The sequence below is a fragment of the Lynx canadensis genome, chromosome C1 (assembly GCF_007474595.2).
Source record: "Lynx canadensis isolate LIC74 chromosome C1, mLynCan4.pri.v2, whole genome shotgun sequence".
Lineage (NCBI taxonomy): Eukaryota > Metazoa > Chordata > Mammalia > Carnivora > Felidae > Lynx > Lynx canadensis.
Genome location: NC_044310.1, coordinates 57,884,107 through 57,903,894, shown reverse-complemented (window position 1 = coordinate 57,903,894; position 19,788 = coordinate 57,884,107). Strand labels below are relative to the sequence as shown.

Genomic DNA, 19,788 nt, shown 5'->3' with positions numbered 1-19,788 from the left:
GGAATTTATGGGAGACATTTTTACAGTTCTACAGGTGAGAAGTGGTAAGGATCTTGACCAGGATGGTACAGTGAATACTTAAGACAAAGAGATTATGACGTACATTTCCCAGAATGAAAGACTATGACTTGCTAGTAGTTTGAGTGTAGTGAGTTAAGAATTGGAAAGATTTAAGGGTGAGTGTGGTGCTTCTATCTTGAAGAGTAGAATCATGGTGGTGCCAAGGTTAGAATTAGGAGATCTGGAAATGGAAATAGGTTTGGGGTTTTACATGATGTTTGTTTGCTATAATCAGTGTACTTGCTTCAACCATCTATTGAACTTCTTTGAAGTATTTGCTATTATTGGTAACTCAGTTCTTAAAATTTTCATTTTCTTAGGATTTGACTTTGGCCAGTGGTTCTTTTCCCTTCTCTTCTTATTCTTTTTTCCTATTCCCTTTTCTCTGCCACCTCTTGCATCCTCAATATGGTTCTCATTCCCTGCTATAAGTAATGATTCACAAATATATATTTCTACCAGGTAGATCTCTAAATGGAGATCTGTCTACTTAAATTCCTCATGGATATCATGTAGGTCTCCCAGGTACCTCAAAATTCAGCTCATCTAAAAGTAAATTCCTTTTTTCCTCTCCAAACTCCAAACCTGCTCTTTCTCTCATTGTCCTTGTTTTGGTGAATGATATCATTTTCTATTCAACCAGAAAACTGAGTTATTTTTGAAATATTTTCTTATATTCCATGTTCTAATTAGAGAACATGTGTGGTCCTTTCTGTCTCCCTAATGTCTTATTATTACCTCTTTTTAATCATACCATTATTGACACAATCCGGATATTTATTATTTTTCAACTGGACCATTGCAAAAATCTCCTACATGATCTTCCTGTCCCCCTTCTTGTCTGCTTCTAAATTATCTCACATATTGGAGATAGATTGAACATTGAAAGCAAATTCATGAAATCTGCCTTCCTTAAAGGTACTTTAAAAGATCTCTATTTTGGGGCACCTGGGTGGCTCAGTTGGTTAAGCATCCAACTCTTGATTTTGACTCAGGTCATGATCTCTCAGTTTGTGAGATTGAACCCCAGATCAAGCTCTGTGCTGACAGTGTGGATTCTGCTTGGATTCTCTCTCTCTCTTTGCCCCCGACCCCCAAATAAGTAAACTTCTACAAAAAAATCTTAAAAATAAATAAATAAATAAATAAAAGGTCTTTATTTCCTAAAGAATGAAATCCAAATTCCTTGGCATGGCATAGAACCTTCTGTGATGTGGCTTTTGCTCACTTTTCTGCCCTGTTTTTACCTTGCTATCTTAGATACCCTTATTACTGAGCTGTTTACAGTTTTTCAGATGTGCCAGGCTATATAGTACTTCATTCCATTGTTCACAGTTTGTGCTTCCTGGAATGCTCTTCTTGCACCACTTCCACACTTGTGGGACACGTACTTAGTGTCACTTCTTCCCTTGCCAGGAGACCATTATATTCTTTATGTTCCCACTAAATCTGGTATCATAGAGCTTCTAATGCTATATTCATTTGTATGTCTTTCTTACTCTGTTCCCTGTGGTTCTTTTAGTTGTATTCTCTGGTTCCTAATATTTTGCATCAGTGCATTCTAGGCTAGAGTTTGGCAAACTCTTTCTGTAAAGGGAAAAACGGTAAATGTTTCAGATATTTAGATATATTTTTGGACCAGATGGTCTCTGTCACAACTATTGACAGTATTTAAATGAATGAGTATGGCTATACTCCGATAAAATTTTATTTATAGAAACAGGTGGTACACTGGATTTGCCCTACTGACCGTAGTTTACCAGCCTTTATTCTAGACTCTTGGATAATTTGTTAAATAATTTGAGCTCTTGCATATTAAAGACAACAGGATAGCTAACTAGGCAACAAATGAGCTAGAAGCATGGTATTGAAATAGAAGCCAGAGATTAAGGCTATTTATATAAGTATTAGCTAATGTTATAGTATCAATGAGATCACTAAAGGATTGGTATTTAGGGTATGTGTGTGTGTGTTTTATGCCTAAAAAAATACAGCAAAGCTAGATTTTAAACATTAATCCTCAAACAGGGAGTAGTTGTTTATACTAATATACATAAATAATAGCTGTTCAATAAATGTTTGTTGAATGAATGAATCAACAATTGGTCTTTTTCAATGATGTGGTCATGACCACATGACCAATGATGATGGTCAGTCTATGATTTTATAGAAGAGTTCTGTTCCAAAAGTTTATTTGAAAAGAGGGTTTTCAAAAGTTAAGGCACGTTTCTTCATAGATAGTGTTATTTATCTAAAGTGTTGTTTGCAAGCTAATACATAAAATCCTAATTGATTTATAACACATTTGAAACAATGTTTAACAGTTAGTTCTATGCAACCTATGACAGCCAAAGTTTTTCTTTAGAAAATTGTGTTCAGAATTAGTTTGTTCACTGGGACTACGTTTTTACCTCTTTAGCTTTAGCATTAATATCAAGATTTTTCATTTTTCTCTTGTAAGTGTGCAGGAAATGGTACTATTGCAGTCCCAAGGTATTGCTGTTTTTTTCTGTGGTTCCATAGATTCAGAAATGGACTAAATCTGGGTGAAGTTTGGTGGGGAAGAATAGAAAACAGACCTCTCAGGAAGTTAGAAATCAGGATGTAAATCCTATGGACAATTCTCATTCCCCAGTTTCTGCCTTTTCTCTCTTCCTTCTCTCCCCCCCACTTAGGACACTGTAGTCTTAAAGTATCAGAGATTCTCTCTCTTGGCCTGTTACAGGACAGAACCGCATTTTATACCTACTCATTTACCGTCCCATACCTGATCAGTAAGTCTTCTGCCTCTGAAGCAAGCACAAATCTTTTTTTTCTCATTTAAAACAATAACAATCAGGGGCGCCTGGGTGGCTCAGTCGGTTAAGTGTCTGACTTTGGCTCAGGTCATGATCTCTGTTAATGAGTTCAAGCCCTACTTCAGGCTCTGGGCTGACAGCTCGGAGCCTGGATGGAGCCTGCTTTGGATTCTGTTTTTTCCCTTTCTCTCTGCCCCTCCCCAGCTAATGCTCTGTCTCTCTCTCTCAAAAATAAAAAATAAACAAAAAAAATAATCAGTTATCATATGCCAGCCCTGGGGAATATGTAGAGGATAAACTTGAAATAAGACTACTTACTAAGTTTAGAAACCATGGGTTGATATTTTCAGATTCCATTTCTTTCTATAAGGAATGCAGAGAAAGTTTCCTTCCTTTCTTCTCTCCTTCTCTCCTCATCTCCCCTTTCCTTCCATTTTATAGCTATTAGGAAAGAAAGGCTCAAATGATAGTGGTGGGTCTTTGGATGAAAAAAGAATTAAAGTAAGATTCATCTGTATTAAAAAAAAACCTTTATATGGGAATTTTGTCTCAGACCTTTCAACTCAATTCTTAATCTTTTAAAATTGCTCTACATACTCTATATTTCTGTAATGGATAAGTCAGTATTGTTTCCATGACATATTTTGAACACAAAGTATTGTATTTCATGTACCCTGTATATATAGACTTATAATTAATCATAATTCTAACTTAGATATATGGAGTTTAAACTTCTGTAATTGGTTTTTAGGATAAGTAGTACTTCACATTTTTTAGAATCTGACCTTTTGTTTTTTGAAATCTGTAACATTTTAATTGTTGATTATTTTCATATATAGTACTAATAACCTTTGAAAACATAGATTTTTATATTTAACTTTTGTTCCCACTGCAGGAATCAGAGATGGAAACAGAAGAAGAGGTTGACATCTTAATGAGTAGTGATATTTACTCTGCAACTTTATCAACCAAATCAATTTCTTTCACACGTGCCCAAACAGGATGGCTTTTTCGGGAAGATAAAACAGTATGTGCCAATCTTGATTTTTCAGTTTACAAAATCGTTTATTTTTTAATGTTGCCAAAATAATGTGGTGGAGGTGTAGGAAGCTTACTGACTTATTTTCCAGTAGTTTATTCTCTCCTCCTTGAATCAAAGATAGGGAATTATAATGGTTGTTTACAGAGTTGGAAGTTATTTTTACAGAAGCCAGGAGAGAAAGTTTAGCTCATTTGAATTTTATGTTGGGAAAGATTCTTGATGTCAACTGCCTTGTTATTTACAGGGAACAGTGTCTTCACATGGTTCTATTATATTTCTAATGCTTTTATTCCTTAAGAAGACCATTAAGAGGGATACACTTTTGAATTCATTTCCCTGGACCTTTTTATTGTTTCCACATTGACTTCAAAACTATTTACTCACTCAGAATCTGTTTCTCTGTAGTCCATATATATGACTAAAATTAAATAAGCTTACATTTCTATAACACTGTCATTAAATTAAATTTCCATGGAGATTCCCTCATTAGTGAATTGTAAATTCTTTCCATAATTCCCACTTCATCTGCCAGCAAGAGGTTATATAAGACTATTCAAAATATGTTAAAAATGTTTAATTAGACATATGAAGAAGCATTTGGTAAAGTTTTAAAGTTAAGAATAAATCATCATACAGGTGAAGGCCAAGATTTATTGCTTTTAAAAATTATGTATTTAAAATTATGTTTTATTACACATTGTAGAAATGAACATATTCTTCCTGGAAAAATAAAAACAGCTTGTATTAGAGTTCTCTGAGGAAATCAGTAGATCTCTGTCTGTATCTCTATCTAGATATATGTATATCTCTATATAAATATATGGATATAGAGAGAGAAGGAGGGAGGAGTATGGAAGAGATTGATTTATTTAAGGGAATTGACGTATGTGAATATAGGTGATGGCCACTCTGAAATCTGTAGAGCACTCTAGCAGGTCAGAAATTCAGGTAAGAGTTGATGTGGTCTTGAGTCTAAAATCTACAGGCTAGAATCTTTGGCAGGGTTTCTGTGTCACAGCCTTGGGGCAGAATTTCTTTTCCTTTTGGAAATTTTAGTCTTTGCTCTTAAGGTTGGCAGTTGTTTGAATGAAGCCTACCCACATTGTGGAGGGTAATCTACTTTATTCTAAGTCTAGTGATTTAACTGTTAATTACATCTAAAAAATACCTCCATAGCAACATGGAGACATGTTAAGCCAGACAGCTGGGCACCATAGTCTAGCCAAGTTGATACAAAATTAATCACCATACAACCTTATACATAAAGTTATAAAGTACCCCTTTACGAGTACTCAGTCCTCAGAGCCCTTTGTAAAGGATTATCCATTAGTATACTCAACTTTTTTTTATGTTCTGCATTCATAAATATGTATCCCTAGTAATATGTAGCTTTAGTTGTTGATATATCTTTATTTTTTTCTAGTGTTATATCTACTGGTTTGGACCTTTTTTTCCCACTCTTTAGTTTGTTTAGAAGCTTTTTCTTATCAGTAGTGCCACTTCATTCTTTTTAACAACTGCATAGTATTCCATAGTATGGATTGTAGTTTATTTATCCAGTCTCTTATTTATGGACATTTTGATGAATAACACACATTTGTGCCCAGTTTTCTGCCATTATAAATGATGTTGTGTTTATCATCCATTTACATGCCCTTTCATTGTCTATTATAGACAGCAAGAAATGGAATGGCTGGATTATGAAGAATATACACTTAAAATTTTTATTGATATGATAATTTACTTTTAATAAATTCTTTCTCATTAGAAGATTTCAAAAAGTGAGAATTATCACCTGAGTATTTCTCAGCCACAGAAAAATTCTCACTTTTAGATATAGGCTCCTCAACTTTCTTCTCTAAGCCTGTTTGGCAACAAATAGTATTATAGGATTCCTAGTTGTGAGCTCCTACACTGCAATCCCTTTGTTGGCTTGAAGTCTTATTTGTTTGTACTCTGTTCTTCTGGACAGCATTAGAGGATCACCTCAAGAGAAGATAAAAATTGAAGCTGCTATTCATCTAGTACTACTGCTAAGCAGCTCAAAGCTCTTGAACAGCGTCTAGGTGATCTTCTTAAATCTTTGACAGGTAAGGAGGGAGTCAGTAATACTTATGGTTCCCATTTTGTAGGTAGAAACAGGTGCAGAATGCCTTACTTTTTGGTGACTGGTAAGGAGGCCACCAAAAACAAGGTGGACATGGAAATAACTCTAAACACATAGTTTTGGAATGCCAGGAAACATCAGAAGATGGAGACCAAGTGATTTGCATGCAGGTAGAAATGAGAAGCTTGTTTTCAGTAAGTTATTGATCATGTTTTTTGTAGTAAGCTGTTTGAAACTGACCACCCACGGGTCTGAAAAAGGTGAAGGTTAATGTTGAAGAAGGACTTCATTTAAAGAAAATAATTATTTTCTTGATATCATTTATATCACTTGAGTTTCCCTATCCCTAATCCATAATGTAAGCACTTAATTGTAATTGTATTGGTGAGCAAAACTATTCTGTTGTTCTCTCTTCTTTATTGAAAGCAGCAAGCAGCTGTAACTTGAAGTTTGATCCTGTTAGAGAATAGAGTATTGGAACAGGTAATTAATTCTAGTTATGCTAGAGATTCTTATGTAATTTAGATTATTTCTTTTTATTCCACTTTTTTTTTCTATCTATAAAATGGGAACAGTAATTATCCCTGACCCCTCCTTGTTACTCATGGTGTTTGACTATCAGCTAAATAAAGTTTTCAGATAGCTTTGTGCTACTTGGGAGTAGATTTTAAAGGAATACTATGTGGTATTTCTATTTAGATTTAATTCATTTGCAGATTAACTACCATACATCTTGGGTGTTTTAAATTTTCCTTTACAAATTTTAAATGTGTAATTGTATATATACTTAAATTTAATAAAATGTATAAAATAATTTGTTAAGTTCAAGTATCAAGTGAATATTTATTTTCACCTAAATGTTACATGTTTATGGAAAAACATTGTGTATTACTTTGAAACTTTCTTTTTGATCTAAGATAAACTTAATTCGTTTTATTATTCTGAAATATTTGAATGTTTTATTATTTTGATTATTTAATTTTGTTTTAGGAAAGAGTAGGAAACTTTTTGGCAGACTTTTATCTGGTGAATGGACTTGTTTTAGAATCAAGAAAAAGAAGAGAACATCTTAGTGAAGAAGATATTCTTCGAAATAAGGCCATTATGGAGAGTTTGAGTAAAGGTGGAAACATAATGGAACAGAATTTTGAGGTATAATATTTCTAATTTACAATTTTCTAAAGAGAGAAGGGGTAGACTTCATTCCTGGCGCTCAGTGAGTTTATAGAAGAACATTCATAGATTTGTTTGTTTGTTTGTTACTATGTATCACCTTTTATTTTTCTGTGATAGGGCCTTTGGTGACTTTTTGTGAATTTATTCTTGGTCTTTGAGTCTTCATTAACAGATTAAACTCATTTTATAAGCATGAAACCCAGTGTTAATTTTTAATCTGTGTCCCTTTGCATATGTTTTTCCTACTTCATCAACTGAAATCTGTTGCTCTGAAGGCCCAGCTCCTTAATGAAGTCATTTCTAATCTATACTTTCCCATAAGTTTTTTATTCAGCATGTGTATATTGAGAGCATGCTTTCTGTAAAGAATTGTGTGCCAGTAAGGAAAGGGGAGGGGAAATTAGGAAATGCTAAGGTACATGGGACATCATCATTGCCTCTGCAATCTTATTCCCTAATCAGATGAATTGGATGGATTCCTAAATTTATTTTTCATTTTGACAATTTTAGATTTACAAAAACCAACTAAAACAGTACAAAGAATTCCTGGATGCTCTTCATCAAGATTCCCCAAATGTTAACATTTTACTACATTTGTATAGCAGTGTTTTTCAAATCGGAGGCACCATAGGGACCCCTTAGTAGTTTATGAAATCAATTTAGTAGGCTGTGACCACCCTTTTTAAAAGAGAAAAAAACTAGAATCTAAATAATGATGTTAGAGTAAAACCAGAGGACATCACATGTAGTATAGGTCATTATTTCTTTATGAAACCAAGTTTCAGGGGTGTATGTGTTTGTAAATATGTATATGTGTGAGTGCTGGTTTGAAGTGTAAAATGTGTCACAATAGCAAAAGTTTAAAGGCTATTTTGAGGAGGCTTGAATTCCTTGAACATTTAGTCTCTCCTATGGTGTCAGATTATGTTTTAGCAATAGATAACCATTTCAGATTAGTATGCCAGGTTCCAGCTAATTCATGGTAATGCTGTGCATGCCAGGAAAATATTTTAATGTTTAGAAAGTTCATGTGTTTAAGTGAATCAGCCATAGTTTAGTTAAATAAGTACAGGATATGAAGTATTTAACAATCCTCATTAAATGTTAAAGTTGTGATTATGCCAGTGTAGTGTGGTCCTGTCCCCTTTCTGCCAGATCCTCTTGTACTTACTTTCTTTGGGCCATGGGATAGAGCCTCACAGGGTTTCATTTTCTGGAGGCCTTCGGGTATTTACTGATCTCTTGAGCAGTAGGACATGATATGCTTAGGAAATAGATATGGAGAAGATGAACTGAGAGAGGGAATGCTGAGCTCCATCTTTAACAAAGCTGCTACCCTCTCCCATTATTGACCAGATAAAAGGCCATTTCTTTGGACTTGCCCTGTGATTTAAATTTTATTGGACTTGTTAAAAATTCTGAATAGGTATATAATAGAACAAACTAATATGAAATAAATTAATTAGCTTTTGACTTCTGGTCAGAAATCAAAGGAAACATTTCCTGTGTGAATCATAGCCCCTTGAACTGTATAGTTCTTGATGAATATTTAGATTCAGTTTTTCAATTTGTATAAAAGAAAAAAACTTGATGGGATTTTGATAGGATGATGTTGAATCTGTAGATCAATCAATTTTTACATAAATGCCTGCTTGATTTTTCTTAATTTGACTTTTCATTTTGAGATAATTGTAGGTTCACATACACAGTTGTAAGAAATAATACAGAGGGATTCTATATATGCCTCACCCAGTTTCCTCCAGTGTTAACATCTTGCAAAACAGTAATATCATCACAAGCAGGGTATTTGCATTTATAGGCAAGATATAGAACATGGCCATCACCACAAGATCCCTCCTTCCCCTTGTATAGGCACACCTACCTTTTTGCCCCTTTGCCCCTTCCCTGTCCATTATCCCTGGCAACCATTAATCTGTTTCTCCATTTTTAAAATTTTGTCATTTCAAGGATGTTGTATATAACCTTTTGATTCTGGCTTTTTTCCTCCTTCACTAGGCTTAATTCCCTGGTAGTTTTTCCAGGTGTGTATATCAGTAGTTTGTTCCTTTTACTACTGAGTAGTTGTCCATGGTATGAATGTACCATAGTTTGCTTAACTATTCACCTGTTGAAGGACATTTGGGTTTCCAGTTTGGGGCCATTTATGAGTAAAGCTGTCATAAACATTCACATATAGGTTTTTGTGTGGACATAAGTCTTTATTTCTTTGGTAAATAAATGTTCTAAATGGTCTCTTTGGGAATGCATGAAGCTGGCTGTTTGTGTGTGTGCATGAGGGGTAAATGGGCAAGGGGGACCCTTAAGGAATGGGCCCTAGGACTCTATGTGCCCCACTGCCCTGATGGCTCTGGACAATGGTTCATGCTAGTTGTTTGATGTATCTATTCTGTGTACTGTTCATACTGTAACTGGGGCCCATGGGTGCAAGAGCACTTGGCTCTGATGATCCCAAACAGAGTAGGTTAGGCCACTTGCCACTGACAAAATCCAAAGGCAGAGAGAAAAGTGGTGGTGAAACAAGAAAGGAATTTATTTCAGTGAGGCCAACACTGGGAACACAGCTAACTGATGTTTCAGAGACTATCCAAAGTGCTGACAGTACTTCTGGGTTTATGCAAGGAAAATGTGGGACAGAGGTCAATGAGTACGTGCAGCTGGACAGTAAAGGTCAGGTTGATCATTGTCTTGAGGTCAGTCACACAGGGTCTTGCTGGTGTCTTGGCAGTTTTTATTGCTGAAAGGAATAGTTTGAGTTTCTATCAAGGGATGCTTTGCATGTAGGGTTTTTGCCCGAGTTAAAAGATAACTGGAAAGAAGAACTTAATCAATTAGAAAGTATAGACGGAGGTTGAATGGAGGTAATTGAAGTCCTCTCTCAATACTTCTCTCTAGAATGCCCAGACCTTGTTCTTGCTCTGGTCCATTCAAAACTCCCTCCATAGTGAAGAGTTCATATTCCTCCCCTCCACACACACACAAAGACTACAGTCAGGTCCAGGTGCAATTGCTGGGTTTTGTGGTAGTTGAATGTCTTTTCATGTACTTATTTGCTATAAAATATACAGATTTATATCCTCTTTGATAAAATGTTTCTTCATGTCTTCCCATTGTCTAATTGGATTGTTTCTTTACTGTTGAGTTTTCAAAGTTCTTTATATATTCTAGATACTAGTTCTTTGTCATATGTGTGTACAGATATTTTTTTCCTACTCTGTAGCTTATCTTTTCATCCTATTAAATGGGTCTTTTGAAAGGAAAAGTTTTTAATTTTGATGAGGACCAGTTTATCAGTTTTTGTTTTATTGCTTCCACCAAGTCTAAAAACTCTATGCTTATCTGCAAGTCCCTAAGATTTTCTTCTATATGTTTTTGATAAAGTCTTATATTTCTACATTTTACATTTAAGTCCATGAATTAGTTAATTTTGTATAAGGTGTAATGTCTTTTTACTTCTTCTTTCTTCTTTTCTTTCTTTTCCTTCCTTCCTTCCTTCCTTCCTTCCTTCCTTCCTTCCTTCCTTCCTTCCTTCCAATTTTATTTGCCTTTGATGGCCAGTTGATTTAACACCATTAAAATAAAAAGAGCTATGCTTCCTCCATTGAATAACCTGCTGGAATTTTTATTGAGGTACTGTTGAATCTGTAAATTAAAGTCTGGAGACTTGATATCTTAAAAATATTGAATCTTGTATTTCATGAACATGGTATGTCTCTCCATTTATTTAGGTCTTTTATAGTTTATCTCAGAAGTGTTTTGTAGTTTTTAGTATACAAGTCTTACACATTATTTTACTAAACTTATCTGTCAAGCACTTAGTATGGTAATGTGTTTGGATTTCATTTTCCAGTCGTTCCTTGATAGTATATAGGAATATATATGATATTTATATATTAGTTATATCGTTTTCATAGATTCCTTAGGGTTTTCTACAGATGACCATATCATCAGGTAATAAAGGTTTACTTTTTCCTTGGTAACCTTTTTGCCTTTGTTTGTTTTTCTTACCTTATTATACTGGGAAGTAACTGGGAAGTAACACTACAATATAATGTTGAATAAAAGTCCTGAGAGCAGGTGCCATGCCTTTTACCTGACTTTAGAAGGGATTTTTTTATATCAGTGTGAATTTTAAAAAATCCTTATACTAATTTGCAACCTGGCAGAGGTAATTTATTAAGAATTACTAAGAGCCATGACTATATTGTTATTTGTTAGCTCTATAATCCTTATAAGATTATATTTTTAATTGTTTTAGAATGAAGGAAGTATGTATCTCATATGTAGTTTGGACTTTTGATAGGGAAGAACTGAAGAATTACATTTGAGAATTTTTTGGAGTTCAATTATAAATATTTAGAAGAAATTTAAAGAAAATAGTAATTCTGTCAGATACTCATCTATACATATAATTTGATTTGGCTGAATCAGGTAAGGTACAGGATGCAAGAACATCAAAATAGTATTGATAGGTCTAATTATAAAAAAGATACAAAAAGCTGTGTTTGTGTGTGTATGTGTGTTTGTGTGTGCATGTATTTTTGTAGATAGAATTTGCTAACACATGAAAAGCAGCATGAAATTGATACCAGTTTAATTCTATTCAATAGTGGGAATTAAAAGAGGAGAGAAATATTTGAATGCATTTTGTAGGTAATTTTAGGAATATAGTTCTTTTAAACCTACATGAGCTTTTTAGGAAAGGTATATATAAATTAACATGCAAAAGTTTAAAAATTTGAGTTAAAAAAGAGTAAAGGGAGGGATCTGTTGAGTTTTAATGATGAACTATGTTTATAATCTTAACAGAGTTTAAAAAAACATATACAGGACTTTAAAAAAACATAGGACCCTTAACCCAGGCTGTTCTTGCTTTAAGTATATTCCTTTCCAGTCTGCCTTGGTCGTAGTTGCTTCTTTCTGTATATTCAGATGTTTAACATGTCATAAAATTTCTTTCAAAATATTGGGAAGCTGAAGTTGGAAGAGGAGTGGCAGAACCTTAAGATACCATCCTGGAGAGATGCTGTTGGTAAATGTAGTAAAAAAAAAAAAAAATCAGTATTGTGGTATTTAAAAAATTATGTTCATAAAAGACATATTAGTAAAAAATATGTTTGGCTTTGGAGCATTATTGAAAATTTCAAGAACCTAGAAAATAAATATAATTATTCTTATTGTTTTAAAAAACATGAAAATAATATTTTTAAGCCACATTTTAATAGAAATTCAGTTTTTAAAAATAAATGTCTAATTTTTTTCAGAATAAATTTATATTCTTTGTTGTAAATGAATAGCTTTGAGTTTCTTCTTTTTTTTTTAGGCAAATATTTTTTCTAATTTCCGTAAGAAATAACTTATAGATAGCATTTAGGAGGAATTGTTTGCCATTTAACTAGTTTGCCATGCCTCTTCTTCCTCTCCCTCCTTTCCAGATATGTTTTTCATATTTAGTGTATATTTTTGATACACAGAGGATCTGAAGTGGGCTCTCTGTTGACTGCAGACAGCCTGATGCAGGGCTCGAACTCATGAACTGTGAGATCATAACCTGATTCACAGTCGGACACTTAACCGACTGAGCCACCCAGGCAGGCGCCCCTTGACAATATTTTTTATAGGAAAACTTAAGTGCTCAGAAATTCTTAAGTCATGGGTACTTGCTCCTATGTTTTTGGTGCTTTTTTCCCTTTTTGTTCTAACCAGTTATTGTTGGAGGAGGGAACAATTCTCCATTTATACCTTAGATACAGAGTCATTGGTAAAAGCATTTATTGTGTACAAACTATGTATATATTATGTGTGTGTATATAATTTATATATTATATATTTAAATATATAAATAGTTAAAATATATTGAGTTAGAGTCTATTACTATTTATGTATTTTTTAAGTATATAAAATCTAAATAGGAATACATAGATATAAAATAAATGAACGTCTTAAACTTCCAGAAGCCTTTGCTATATAATAGAATAGTGGCAAACCTAGCAATAAATTTAAAAATATTTTTTATATGCTTCAAGGAAAACAGGCATTTGAATTTTTGCATTTAATCATGAAGGAAGGTTTGATAACATTTCAGTTACAGAACCTGCTGACCTGGGGAAATAACATTAGAAAACCATCTGGTATTCTGTGGCAGCCTTCATGTCTTCCTGTTTCATTAGATAGCTATGGTAGCAGTGCTGAGGGAACACTAAAGGATGTAGCTACAAGTGTCAGTTTGTCACAAAGGATCAATTAGAATAAACAAACTAGGAAAGACTTTATTAAAATATAATAATTGATATCATGATGAGGTAAAGTACTCAATAAAAGGTTAAATTAGATTTATTACAGTCTCTTTATAAGATGGTAATGTATAATGTACAGTTTAGGAAGAATTTTATTAGAAACAGTAGGAACTGCCTAGAGAAGTTTATTACCTGAAAAAATATACTTAACTGACATGCCACATTATCTAATCATGCCTGGCAAATGAGTCTTTATTATGATAATATGTATATATGTATGATAATACATGTATATATACAAGTATAAAACCAGTTATAGTCAAATATACATAAGTATTAACCAGACTGGAAGCAAGAGTAGACAAATTTGAAGCAGTGTTCAAAGAGAAATTGATTATAGCCTGCTTAGTTAGAGATTTAGATGGAGGTGAGATTAGCTTTTGCTGTTTTTCTGTGTTGGAGCAGCAGTCTTAAGTTTTTCTAGCCTTTTCCCCCAGAATTACAGGTTCTGTTAGTTAACATATATCTGTCTGTCTTTTGCAATGCTACAAGATACTATTTTACCTCATATCACAATATTTATGAGGGTCATTAACTACCTTTTAAGCCTGCTTGTCATTGTACTAAGCCATTGCCACATACCACAGCTTTGTGTGTAGTGTCCTACTTCATGTATTAAATTGGTATTGATTACTTTTTTCTTCTGTAAAAATCTGAGTTTGTGTGGTCTCTCTGCTCTGTGGGTTAATCTCAGACCTACTCTTTTTTTGTCTTATTTCTTTGCTATTCTTAGATGTGACTCTCATCCACATGGTTTAAGATTATTTATTATGTATTTAGTATTGCAGCTAGCAGGAATAGTAGTAATTCCTAATAATAGTTTGGAATAGTTTGGAAGGAGAGGACTTGCCTGTTTTGTTTGAGGACCCAATCAGAAGTTGCACACATCACTCTGCTCACATCCCATTGGTTAGAACTTAGTAACATGGTAACACTTGGCTAGGATGGCTAGAAAAATAAGTCTTTAATCTAGTAAGTCATATGTGTAGCGAAAAATTTGAATGGGAGTTTTGTTTGTTTGTATATTTAATTTATGTATGTATGTATTTATTTATTTTACAATAAAGAATGGGAGAATAGACACTAGGTAGACACCTAGTGGTCTCTAATGTCTCATTGGTTGGATGCATATCTGATGATGCTTCTGTTATCATTTAAACACTGGTAACTCTCACCCAAAATATACTTTGGACTGTGACTTTTCTCCTAATCACCAGATCTTTAGTGCTTTCCATCAACTCCATTTGGATAAACATAAGTATCTAAAATTTAGTATATTTAAATCTGATCAAACAATTTTGTTCCTCCTGCCTGTCTTCTCTGTCTTGAGTGATGGCACCATTATCACTACCATTACCCAAGCCAGCAACATGAAATTTGTCCTTAGACTTCTTTTAGCTTTCCTTACCCTTGTGTCTGATCAATACAAAATGTTGAAGATTTCTTGAATCTATTTTTCTCCTTCCATTTTGAAACAGCAGGCTGTTGTCATTTCTCATTTGGATTACACAGATAGCTTTGTAACTTACACACAGCTCCCAGAGTGCTCTGCCTGAAATAGATTGAACTTTGTAATGCCTGTGCTCAATAGCTAAAATGTATAGAGTAATTACTACGTGTCAGGCACTGTTTTAAGTACTTTATATTTAACCAGCCTTTTTTATCCTCACAACAACCTTGTGAGGTTATATAGTTGACTAAACTGAGACAAAAGAGGTTGAATAATTTGTCCAAACTCAGTTGGTAATTGGTGAAGACAGGGTTTAATCAGTCTGGCTCCAAAATGTGTGTGTTTAAAAAAAAAAAAACAACACATATTGTTCAAAATATTTGTCTATTGCTTCCTGAGAAAAATACAGATCTACTCAGTGCACAAAACCCTTACAAACTACTTTTTCTCATTTCTGTCTTGCTCCCTTATCCCTGTTTCTTACTAGTTTCTCTTCACATATTCTACTCCCACTAAGTACACACACTACACTTGCAGTTTTCCAGTACACCGCATTTTTCTCACCATTGTGCTTTCCTCAGTCTCCTTCAACTGGTGATTTTGTTCTCTTTCTTTTCGACTCAACTGCTCAGGAACCATGATTGCTGGCACTTACCTTTGGCCACTCCAGTCTGAGTCAGAAACACCTTCTCTGTGAGTTTATGTCCTCCTTTAGATCCCTAAATCATAGCCCCCATTATTCTGGATGATAACCTACTTTCTGTGTGTCTCTTGTAAGCTTTTCACAGATGGAAAAGCTTTCATACTGCCTATGTTCAGACACTGTTAGTTTCCTTTTTAACGACATCCTTTGATGCTATTCAGAGATCTCAATGACTTCTGACCAACAAAATGTATGGCCCCTTTTCAGGCTTCTTTCTCTTTAAAAGTCTTTGTATCATTGTATTTAACAGTCTTTTGGCCTCTCTGACAAGTTGATGCTCTGATTTTTCTTTTTTCTGTATTGATTAGTATTTGGCTTCTTTCTGTCTCTCCCACCACCCCCCAAAACCACCAATGCATGTTATTTTTAGGAGTTAGTCATCAACCCTCTGTTTTCTCATATATATATATATATATATATATATATATATATATATATATTTTATCTAGTCAGAGAATTCCCATATCTTTAACTCTGATTTCTTCCCTTTTCTTTTTGTAACTGCCCTCTAGAAACTTCCCTGGATATAACTGTTACTGTTATTTACTGAATACTTTATTCTGTTCTAGGCAGTGTGCTCTTTCTATACATTAACTCCTTGAATTTTTAACTATAAGATAGGTGGTCATCTCCCATTTTGCAGGTGAGTTAAATTGACATAAGAGAATGTAACTTGACCAAATTTCTACAACTACCAGTGGAGCTGGGATTCCAACCCAGTTTGCTGTCTTCAAAATTCTTGATTTTAACAGCTCTAATATCCTACCTATTAACATCTAATGCTCATAATATCCAGAAAGAAAGGTACTTCTCTGAATGGGGCCCTCTCCCAGTGTCAACTCTTTATCTTGTTATTTATATCAGTCTTTCACTGATTGCCCTTTGCTCCATGAGTTTGTCTTGGCAGTTTTCAATTTCTGCGGCCACTCCCTTAGTCCTTATTGCAAATCCATCCTGTGGTAATACAAATTGATATTTAACAAAGACAACATGTAAGTTTTAAAAACTGATATGATCTTTATCACTATGGTTACTCTCTCTTCTGAACTTCCCTTTTCAGTTCAAATACATCAACTTTTTTTTTTTTACCATTAATTCTTCTTGTCTAAAATATACTTTTTATTTTGTTTTCATTTAAATCTGAGCGTCCATCTCCTAGTCTCAATTTATTGTCCATAGAAGGTTGTTCTTTTTTCTGAACTTCAGTACTACTCAGTTTTTTGTAAGTTCATTTGGCCTTTAGTCATAATATTTTATAATTCTGACTAACTGTTATGTCTGTATGTTTGTTTTTTTTTCTTTCCAACTCTGAATTGTAAATTCCTTGAAGTCAGGGTTAGTTTTTATATTTCTCTTTTGTTCCCATGTTCAACATCTGGCATAATATCAGGAATATTTTAGATGATTAAACATTGAATGAATGGATTTTATTACTTTGATACTTGTCTTATTTGAGATTTAGGAAAAAAAATAATCTTACTGATGGAGCTTAAATCACCATGGAACTATCTCAGAAGTACTTCCTAAAGCATTATATTGAAGAGATTTAATTTAAGTACGTTAGCAATTTAAATAGTTTATTTTATGTTTTTATTTTATATTTTTAAAAATAAGACATTTTTCTTTCCTCTCTCCCTCTCTTTGTCTCTTCTTTCTTTGTTTCTTTTTATTTTTTGGCAGCCGGTTCGAAGACAGTCCCTTACCCCTCCTCCTCAGAACACTATTACATGGGAAGAATATATATCTGCTGAAAATGGAAAGTAAGTTTTTTTTATTTTATTTTGGAAAGTAAGGGTTGTTGTTGTTGTTGTTTTTTTTTTTTCTTTTGGTTTTATTTTGTTCATTGGTTTTTAGAAAGAACAATTTGGAAAAACAGGAATATTCAGGTGTAAAATTATCTTAGAAAGAATTACTATTATGGTTTTGTCCGAAGCAATTCTTTTTTCTTTTAAAAATACGATTAAGTGTGATCAGAATGGAATGGTTGTTTTTCATATTGCCTGATGCTCAAACACTTTCCTTTTGTCCCACATCTTTCTGATGCCATTCAAAGAAAATATAATGTGAGGAATTTCCCACTGCAGTTGCTTATTTGAGTGTTTCTATTATGTGTGAACTTTTATATTCTGTTACTGTGCTGAGACTTTACATGGTGGGAAAAGCCATGCACTGCTTTTCTACTTTTTACCTTTCTAAGCTCATCTCCTATCATTTATCTCTTTGTTTTAGCCTGTGCCAGACTTCTTCTCATCATCCTTACAAAAGACTTTGCTTAATGTTTTGTCACTGATCCTGGGGCACCTGGGTGGCTAAGTCGGTTGAGCACCTGACTTTGGCTCAGGTCATCATCTTGTGGTTTGCCAGTTCGAGTTCCACATTGGGCTCCCACTTCGGATCCTCTGTACCCTCTGCCTCTGCCCCTCCCCTGCCTGTGCTCACTTTCTCTCCTTCTCTCTCTCTCTCAAAAATAAAATAAACATAAAAAAAAAATTATTTACAAAATGTTATATTACTGATCCTTACTAGAATACCAATTACATGGTTTGTATATAGTAGATATTTATTGAATAAAAGGATGATGAGTGAATAAATGATTTTATTTTTTTTTTAAAGTTTATTTTTTTTTTTAATTTTTTTTTTCAACGTTTTTTATTTATTTTTGGGACAGAGAAGACAGAGCATGAATGGGGGAGGGGCAGAGAGAGAGGGAGACACAGAATCGGAAACAGGCTCCAGGCTCCGAGCCATCAGCCCAGAGCCCGATGCGGGGCTCGAACTCACGGACCGCGAGATCGTGACCTGGCTGAAGTCGGACGCTTAACCGACTGCGCCACCCAGGCGCCCCTTAAAGTTTATTTTGAGAGAGAGAGAGCATACAAGCTGGGGAGGGGCAGAGAGAGAAGGAGAGAGAGAATCTCAAGGAGGCCCTTTGCTGTCAGCTGCTGTCGGCGTGGAGCCTGACTTGGGCATCTATCTCAGGAACCGTGAAATTGTGAACTAAGCTGAAATCAAGAGTCGGATGCTTAACTGCCACCCAGGTGCCCTAAAGTGGTTTATTTTAAATGAATAAGTAAAAAGATTTTTTTTTTTTCTGGCCAACTGTGTCAAAGAAGGTACAGTTGTTTATAGAAAATATTATTCCTTTGGTGGAGAAAATAAAATATTGCCTACTTCCACGATTAGGAAGAAGTTGTCATGACGATTTTTTTTTCTATTTAGGGTTTTTTATTATACTTTTCTAACTTCTCCAAAATGTTTCCATCTTATAATAGTCTATAGTTAATATAAAATTCTTTATTTTTTTCTTCTTATTGGTCAGTGCTAAGAAGTGTACACAGTAAAAGAGATTCAATTGGATAAGTGATTTTAGAGATATACAATATTTTTAAAGTTTATTTTTTCTAGTGATTTGGTTTATTCCTAAAAATAGTGGTTATTGAAATTATATTCAATATGAAATTTGTTGAGTTTGATCATTTTTCTGAACTTTTCACTATGCTAGTTTCTTCTTTTTTTTACCCTTGTCTCATTTCTTGTATATGTCTTAAGTCCTTTTAACATAATTTAAATTGATTTCTACACAGAGTAAGAAAAATTAAAATATTAATGATGTCCTTAGAAGATGACAGATTCTTTATAGAAAGATGATAACATGTAGAAAAGGTTTTCCTAATTTTTTTTCCCCCATTTTAGAGCTCCTCATCTGGGTAGAGAACTGGTGTGCAAAGAGAGTAAGAAAACGTTTAAAGCTACAATAGCCATGAGCCAGGAATTTCCCTTGGGAATTGAGTCGTAAGTGTGTTACAAACTATAAACGTTTATAAAAGAAACTGTGAAACCCTAAAGATTGTAATGATATTGGCATCTGAGTGTTGCATTTGATGCCTTTGAAATGAAAAAGCAAATAGCCATTGCTTTGATACTGTCACCCTTATATACATTTTCTGGTTCACAAATTATTAACATTTTTACTACTTTAACCAGATACATTTTCAAATTGTTTTTAAATTATAAAAGTAACAAATGAATATATGTTTATTGTAAAAAATCGAATAGCATGGAAGTTTATAGAATAAAAATAACAGTTTACTTCTACTTCACTAATAGTTAATAGGTGAATAACTAGAGTATTTTTGTC

General features: G+C 33.8%; 1 protein-coding gene across 1 annotated transcript in view; it reads left to right on the top strand.

Annotated features, from left to right (window-relative positions):
- Window positions 1-19,788, top strand: part of ANKRD13C (ankyrin repeat domain 13C) — a 90,345-nt gene that overhangs the window by 58,080 nt on the left and 12,477 nt on the right. The window contains exons 8-11 of the mRNA XM_030327626.2: window positions 3,754-3,885; window positions 6,998-7,159; window positions 17,331-17,410; window positions 19,344-19,442. Of these exons, the coding sequence (XP_030183486.1) occupies window positions 3,754-3,885; window positions 6,998-7,159; window positions 17,331-17,410; window positions 19,344-19,442 (473 nt within the window). The remainder of the gene's footprint in view (window positions 1-3,753; window positions 3,886-6,997; window positions 7,160-17,330; window positions 17,411-19,343; window positions 19,443-19,788) is intronic.